The 8,828-nt window shown below is 36.2% G+C and overlaps 1 protein-coding gene across 1 annotated transcript in view; it reads left to right on the top strand.

Moving 5' to 3' along the window:
* Positions 1 to 8,828, top strand: part of HNRNPR (heterogeneous nuclear ribonucleoprotein R) — a 36,821-nt gene continuing 27,993 nt past the window's right edge. Inside the window, exons 1-4 of the mRNA XM_007935697.2 lie at positions 1 to 157; positions 2,472 to 2,590; positions 3,195 to 3,302; positions 7,586 to 7,699. Coding sequence (XP_007933888.1) covers positions 1 to 157; positions 2,472 to 2,590; positions 3,195 to 3,302; positions 7,586 to 7,699 — 498 coding nt within the window. The remainder of the gene's footprint in view (positions 158 to 2,471; positions 2,591 to 3,194; positions 3,303 to 7,585; positions 7,700 to 8,828) is intronic.

Genomic DNA, 8,828 nt, shown 5'->3' with positions numbered 1-8,828 from the left:
ATGGCTAATCAGGTGAATGGTAATGCGGTACAGTTAAAAGAAGAGGAAGAACCAATGGATACTTCCAGTGTAACTCACACAGAACACTACAAGACACTGATAGAGGCAGGCCTCCCACAGAAGGTGGCAGAAAGACTTGATGAAATATTTCAGACAGGTATAATATGCATTTCTTGTTTCTGACTGGTTATGAAAGTGAGGGCAAACCACTTTGAATTTTATAGATTTTTAAGGTTAAATAATACTTATTGTTTCTGATATGTAGAGCTGAATGTTTGTTACTTTCCCTTCATTGAGGGCATACTGGGTTTGATTTTGATATTCTTATTATTTTGAAACGTCTTTAGGGTTGAATATGCAGTCTTAGTTGTTTTCAGAATAGAACATCAATTTGTCTTAGATTTATCACTGATAATAAAATGTATGTTTCAGAGTACCAAATTTTTCAGTTTTTCTTAATCTAAATCAGCCATCATTTTGCTTTTACTTTTCTCTTTTAGCTTCTTAAAGTGATTGTTAAATCAGTTTAGGTTTGATTAGTTGACATAATATGAGGAATAGTTAGACTGTATTGCCTGTAATCATAATAAATGTCAGATTCCTTAAGAATTTGTGGCCTGCCTAATTTCTAATAGACAGTAATCCACATCTCTAATTTGGAAGTGTGTGTTGTGTAACAGCTGTTTTTTTTGTTTGTTTGTTTTTTTCTTAATCCAGAAGTCCCATGGTTAGGTGCTTAAGCAAATTTGAACATCTTAATATGGTTGGTTTTAAGTGGTTTGCAGTTTTAAAGAGGGAAAGAAATGTTTACCCTTAGGGAGCGTTGTTCATAAATAAATGTGTCCTCCTCCTTTGGGGCCATAGATGGAAACTTTCTTCCTTTGTGTTTTGTGTGCTTATTCAGATTCTAGGAGCGGAGAGAGAATTGAATTATCTCTCAAATGTGTGTTAAGTACAGTAGTAACAAAATACTAGGTTTTTATTTTAAAATCCTTAATTATTATTATTATTTTTTTTTTTATAAATTTGAGAAGCTCAGGATAATTTTAGACACTAAAATGACTTCTAAAAATGACTTGGGTGATGGTCCCATTTGAAAATCAGTCCTCAGGAACTTTGCTGTGACATTCTGCCTTTGAGAATTGGCAGTGATCTGCTTAGATATGCTCTCTTGTAGAGTGTTTTGTTATTAATAAGAGGCTGATGGTTTGGGTGTAGGTATAGATTGACAGTGGATCGATGGGGGTGTCCTGAGTTGTGGCTTTGGGTGGTGGTGTGGAATAAATAAAGAAACTCCATCTAGGTGTGCTCACTTTGAGCTCTTAAAACAAACCATAACATTTTTTCTTATTATATAAATTAACTTTGCAAGTGGCATTACATTTATTTAAAAGTATTCACTGTATGGAATAACGGTGTGGTTTTCCTTTTCTTTTCTTTTTTTATTTGCTTTACCAAAATGTAGTCACTTTTGCTGTTAGTTCATATGGACTTGGGGGATTTAATATGCCACATATTTTCATTTTACATTGGATCAATTCTGAAATAGATTCCTGTTTCTTTGTATATATAACACAAAGTTGAACTGTTAAGCAATTATGTTTTAAACTGAAGTAGTTCTGTGTGCAGTTAAAAATACTACATACATAGAATGCAGTGTGTATATTTTCTATACAGTTTACTTTTAAGTCCATAGTCAAGTCCTTAATGCTTTTGGAAAAGATTGCCATTTTGACAGTCAGTGTTGTGAATGCCACAGCATCTTTTAATCTCACCTTGTCACCTCAGAAGAACAAAGAACGTCTTAAAATACATGACTTTCAGAATTGATTCATCAAGCTGCATTTGCATTTGTAGAAGAGTTTAAGTTTTGCCTTTCCACATTCTGACTGCAGCAAAGTAGATGCTCAGATAAACAAGTAGCATTTCAATTTATCTTCGTTGCTAAGGAGGGAAAGCCTTTGACAGTTTACTGGAGAGTGGAAAGAATTGTTTAGTAAAAGTGGTTCTCCGCCCCCCCTTCCTCCCCACCTCTTGTCTGGTTGCACTTGACGTGAAGTTAGCAAGAACTACGATAGTCCATAATTTGAAGGTAGATCTTTGGGATTATTCTTACTACTCTAAGATAAACCATAATGTTAAGGCTCAATCTGTAGTACAATGTGTACTTCAGATTTAACTTCCAAGACATACTTTTTGGGGATTGGGAAGTGGGGTTAGGATTTTATTTTTCTGTGGGATATAGGAATTGAAATTCTGGTTTATAGGTATTCACATTTTGTATTTTACTTTAATATTTGTACTCAGTCTTCCTGTATAATACTGATATAGCTGCATTTATGCATATAGTTAAATAAAAATGTAGTAAATGATGGTATTGAATATAATAATTCTTGATTAAACATTGACAGGACAATTTAGATTACCCTTTTTGTTGCAATAATGTTACTACTTTTCACTTTAATTTTTAGGATTGGTAGCTTATGTCGATCTTGATGAAAGAGCAATTGATGCTCTCAGGGAATTTAATGAAGAAGGAGCTCTGTCTGTACTACAGCAATTCAAAGAAAGTGACTTATCACATGTTCAGGTAAGGTCATTACTCGGAAATGTTTGTGAACAATTAATGATTTGAAATTGTTTTACTGTTAGTTTTTTTTCCTGTGGAAAAGCGGGTTTTGGTTTGTGGCTACCTCTGCTGCTTTTTTTTTTCCTAAAGTGCTACTAGCAAAGAGTTGCAGAAGCACAAGTATGAAGTAAAAGTCCTATCCTGTCCCCCCTTTTGGTAGTAAGTTATTTTAAAACACTTACAAGTAATTGTTGTTATTAGCTTTTTTACATGCTTAAGTTGTTCAGTCTTTTACATATATTGGGTTGTTCATCTGATGCTGTTTTATCTTGGAGGGCAATAATGTAGGTAGGAGGAATAGTTTCAGAATATCTGGCTAAGATAGCCTAGACCCAGATAAATATCAACAAATGGAAGATTGTTTTCCAAGTGTAGAAGGTAAGCTTTCTGAGGCCTTGACTGTCTTTCACTACTAAAGTCTACTCAAGTCTCTGGCTTATATTTGTTGAATGCATGACTAAATATTTTTTAAAAATATTTTTCTTCTGAAATCTAAATTTAATTATTATTTGACTCTTCAAAGATACTTGTGACTCTTTTTCATTGAATTACTTGTCTCTTCTAGAACAAAAGTGCATTTTTATGTGGAGTTATGAAGACCTACAGGCAAAGGGAGAAACAGGGGAGCAAGGTGCAAGAGTCCACAAAAGGCCCTGATGAAGCAAAGATCAAGGTAAAACTTGAAGAGTTGCAATGAAATTAAATTTAATGATTAGTTAGAACACTTCTTTTCATGTTTTTTTTTAGTTATTATAGCTTTTCTGAGGAACTCTGGTAGTGTAGTGCCTAAGGCACTTGACTGCTAACCAAAAGGCTAGTGGTTCAAACCTACCAGCCACTCCTCAGAAAGAAGGTTGGGCAGTTTACTTCCATAGTGATACTGCCTCAGAAACCCAAGGAGGGGTCGCTATGAGTCGGGTCCAACTCCACGGCACATAACAACAACAACATAGCTTTTCAGGGGTACCAAAAAGGGCATGGGGCTGGCATCCTCCTCTGACCTCCTCTGACTTCAAAAGAGAGAGAGAGAGACAGAATCACCATCAGCAGCCCAGGACTTAATCCTTTGAGGCCACACATGCCACCACCCTCAGCCTTTTTACCAACTCTGACACCAGTTGTCCCTCCCAGAGCACTCAGTACTTCTCTGCTGGGTTTGATAATTCTTGTTGCAGTGGCCAAACAGAACTCAAAGACAGTACTCACAATTATGGGGTTTACTGAGGAAGTAACAGGCTACAATTCAAAATCAGGAATGCTCTCAGGATATAGCTCTTTGATCAGGACAGGCTCCCCTCTGCTGTGCCCTCAGGCAGGCTTATCTGGGTCTTGGCCTGGCCTCTTCCCTGCTCCAGCAGGGGTTACAAAGCTCTTTTAGCTCTGCTGATAGGTGTACTACACTCCACCAGCAAGCCTTCTGCCCAGAGGCACTCAGCTTTCTCACTCTGGGCCAACAAGCCTGCCACTCTGTCTCATGCCTCTTGGTTCCACTCTACCTCTGGTTCTCCTCTCTCGATGGCAGTGAAATCCCTCTTTCTGTCTTGTAAGAATGTTCATTTTAAGCCTGGCAGAATGACAAAACTAACCAGTCCCCACATTAGATTGCATGGTACCACCCATTCATCTGGTGGGAGTCACAAAGATCATGGCTAGAAAACTGTACCAAGTAATCCCACAAAGGGATTTTTGTTGTTTATTTTTTAACTAATATTTAGAAATTACTTAAGGGGGGAATATCTCCTAATTAGTACGTAAGAATTAGAAACTTGGGGCAAACATTCAAATTTATGTTTGATGAAGAAACTTAATTTAAATTCTCCTTCATTCTATGTATCTTATTGATGTTTCAAATACTATTTTCTTAGAATGATCCAGTAATGTCTCTTTTTTAAAAAGCATTTGGTTCACTTTCTTTCTACTTTGTTTTTTGTTGGTAAAGAAATGTTATTAGTTATAATTGTTGTTCTTTTAAGGTTTCATTTACCTTTGTTGTCCTCTTGTTTATTTGTCAAATGGGGATAATAGTAGTGCCAACTCATGAGTTATTTTGGGGGCTGAATTAATTAACATAAGTAAAATATTGGAATAGTGCCTGGAATGCAGTGAGAACTATATAATATGAGCCCATTATTATTACTTTTGTTACTGTCATTAGATAATACTGTTTGAAAGTTGAATATAGGGTTTTAGTGAATCAAGTGAACCTAATTCCCTTGTGAAAGGAATATTGATGACTGACTATAATCTATGTAGATAGACTATAGAATTTTGACATATTTGATTATTTTAAAGTCTTCTAAGAATGAGGTTGTGCCATTTTTCAGATGAGAGAAAGAAATGCAAAGAATCTCTATATAACCTAGTTACATGTATGATAATATGGCAGATGCTACAAGTTACAATGCCTGTCTGAAGCATACCCCTTCCACTTCACTGGAGACATTAAATAAAATACTATTCCACATTAAAAGATCTATCACTGCAGTCTAACTGTGACTGTTGCCTAACTGTAAAATACCTATGTGTATATGTTAATGTGTTAACATTTATTAGTATTTGTAAGTATATGTAGTGGGCCTCCATGTAAGAATTCATTTGAAAGAAGGGTTCCATTGCTAAAGTTTTTAATTAGGAAAAAAAAAAAAACTAGCAACCAACTTTTCCAGAGGTTTATAAATAATACATGAATGTATAATAAAACCAAACTCTCTGCCATCAAGTAGATTACAACTCGTAATGACCCCCGTTGGGTTTCCAAGGCTGTAAATCTTTACGGAAGTTGACTGCCTCATTTTCCATAAAGCAGCTCATGGGTTTGAACCACTGACCTTTTGGTTAGCAGCCACCTTAACCACTACATCATCAGAACTCCTTTAAATATATAATACACATATTTTTTTTATATATAACATATATATATTTCTATGTTTAAAGGTAGGAGGAGCTGCTTTTGTGTCAAAAGGTAGTAGAATGAGGGACCTAAGATATTCCTGTCGAATCCCAAGATTCTCCAAATGCATTTTTAAATCTGTTGAACTTGATAACTAAAATTTCTTATTGATCGGACATTATACAATTCAAAAACACCCAAACTGTTTAAAAAACCTCCATCCCTATGTAACACAAAACACAACCACTGCCGTGGAGTCGGATCCGACTCATAGTGACCCCTCCTTGGGTTTCCGAGGTGGTATCACTACAGAAGTAGATTGCCCAGCCTTCTTTCCAGGGAGTGGCTAGTGGATTTGAACCGCCAGCCTTCTGGTTATCAGTCAAAAGCCTTAGGCACTACGCCACCAGAGCTCTCCCCCTCCTTATGTAGATTATAGTTATTTATTTTGTGTTACCAGATTCTGTTCTGTAAGCCTTTCATATAACTGTTGGCTTCAATTGTAATACAAACTCCCTAAGTATAAGTACATTATCATCTTTTTTATGATTCTTCATCATACCTAATGTAAGATTGTGAGTAAGTTTTGTAATCAGAAAACTTTTTTTGGGGGGGGGAATTTACATACACTCATTTGGTAATTGTTGGCAAATATTTTGAGTCTATTCTGTGAGAAATGGTTTGGTTCTGAAGGAACTTAACCTTGTAGCAGGAGTATGAAATAAGGATCAAACTTCAAGTACAATAGAAAGAATAGGAAAAGATGGGTGAATGAGTAATACTAAATGGTGAAAGCTGTATTAAGTTTTTTTGTGTGTGTGCTGATTTTTGAAAGATGCAGCACATTTTATCTGAAAATAATCACTTGTGGAAATCACTGTGGTATGTAAAAAGGATTAGTAATAAGAGAAATTTAATTGAAGTAGTTGTGAGCTTTTGAGTTGATTCTGGCTCATAATGACCCTCTATCACCCTATAGCAGCTTAGGGTTTTCTAGCCTGTAAATTATGAGATCAGAATGCCAGGTTTTTTCTCCTGTGGAACTGCTGGTAGGTTTGAACTGTTGAACTTTGGGTTAGCAGCTGAGTGCTTAACCATTGTGCCACCAGAGCTCCTAATTGAAGTAGAACCAAAACCAAACCCATTGACTTTTGAGTCTTCCAACTCATAGTAACTTTATAGGACAGTAAAACTGCCCCAGAGAATTGAAGTGGAAGGAGGATGCAAAATGAGCAAGGATAGTCATATGTCTAGTAGATACCTGAACACCTTATAAAGGAATGCAGGATGTTTGGAACTGATTACTAAAACTGGTACTAGTAACACACCATATTAGATGCATGGTAGAGTTAGGGAGAAGTGATTACTTCATTCTGTTCTTTTTTAAGTCTAAATTTGAACAGTGGTTGTCCTTCCTCTATTCCCTGACCCCTTTTCCCCAGAAAAGTTGCACAGAAGGTATTCATTGTTTGCTCTGAGACATTATTGATGGGAATAGGCTATACAAGAGAAAAATGTGGAATCAGATAAAAGATTAAACACATTGGTCTGTATTTGAACAAAGAAGCAATTCTTCCTCCATCTGTACATGAATAGGTAGCTTGGGGCCAGTTTGTGAAGAACTTTTAATAATCCTTGTCAGTGTTTACTCATGATAAAAAAGTGATAGTACTGAGAAACTAAGTTTGTCTATAACTTAAATGTATGAAAACAAAACCAAAAACCAAACCCACTGTCGTGGAGTCGGATCTGACTCATAGCGACCCCTCCTTGAGTTTCTGAGGCAGTATCACGATGGAAGTAGATTGCCCAACCTTCCAAGGAGTGGCTGGTAGATTTGAACCACCAGCCTTCTGTTAGTAGTCAAATGCCTTAGGACTATGCCACCAGAAATAAAGAGGGAGGGACATGTGTGAGAGGAACCAGTGTTCATCTTGACATTTTTCATCTAACTATAAAATACTTAGGCTAAGATGTTGGGGTACCTTTTGGAAAAGATTAATACTATACTGGTTATGTATATGTGATTTAATGTTCCAGTATAATGGGATATAATTCATCTTTAGGCCTTGCTTGAGAGGACTGGTTATACCCTGGATGTAACCACAGGACAAAGGAAATATGGTGGTCCTCCACCAGACAGTGTATACTCTGGTATGCAACCTGGAATTGGAACAGAGGTAAGTGTTCTTCAGCTGTTTGCCAAAATCCTTCCAATTTGTGAACTCTTCTTTATATTATATGATAGAGAAGATACTTGATTCCTTTCCAGCTGTGGGTATTGTTTCTATTTTGCTGTTGTCATGAGCAAGGATAGTCATATGTCTAGTTGATACCTGAACACCTTATAATGGAATGCAGGATGTTTGGAATTGATTGCTAAAACTGCTACTAGTAACACTGTATTAGATGCTTGGTAAAGTTAGGGAGAAGTGATTACTTCATTCTGCTCTTTTTTATGTCTAAATTTGAACAGTGGTTGTCCTTCCTCTATTCCCTGACTCCTTCTCCCCTGAAAAGTTGCACAGAAGGTAGTCATTGTTTGCTCTGAAACATTATTGATGGGAATAGGTTATACAAGAGAAAAATGTGGACTCAAAAGATTAAACACATTGGTCTGTATTTGAACAAAGAAGCAATTCTTCCTCCATCTCTCCCTTCCTAAATGTTTGTCCATATTCCTTTAAACTAGCCTATTCTAATCCTTTAAATAGGGAGAACTATGTGCCAAAATAGCACTTGGCTGTTAACTGAAAAGTTGGTGGTTTGGACCCACCCAGCCACTCAGTGAGAGAAAGACCTGGCATCTGTTCCTATAAAGATACAAGCTAGAAAACTTTATGGGGCAGTTCTTATCTGTCACATGGGGTGGTTATAAGTCAAAAATCAACTCGATGGCACCTAAAAACAACAGGTGCCAAATACAAACTCTTAGAGAAGGAAACTTTCATTGTTTGATGTCTCCACTGTATATCTTCAGTACCTAGCAAATGCCAGGAACATAGGCACACAATATTTGATGCACAATTGATTGTAGTCTTTCTCTTTAAGTACTAAAATCATAGCTTTGCAACTTAATATCTAAACTGTGTTGAATGGTAATTTTATAGAACTTTCTTTTAAACAAAGAGACAATGGGGTAACTTCCATAGATGATGATGCCAGTTAAATATTTAGGTGGTATTATGATGTAGCTTGTATTTTGATTAGAGTTGTAAGAAATCGTAAACATTTACTCAGACTTCTGTTTGAGTAACTTTAAAGCAAACAGCAAATACTTTTTTGAGGCTCTTGTAAATGATACCCTCC

This window comes from Orycteropus afer, unplaced genomic scaffold (genome assembly GCF_000298275.1).
Source record: "Orycteropus afer afer isolate SDZICR_OR568_19922 unplaced genomic scaffold, OryAfe1.0 scaffold00031, whole genome shotgun sequence".
In the NCBI taxonomy this organism is placed as follows: domain Eukaryota; kingdom Metazoa; phylum Chordata; class Mammalia; order Tubulidentata; family Orycteropodidae; genus Orycteropus; species Orycteropus afer.
This window is presented reverse-complemented; position numbering and strand designations above follow the sequence as displayed.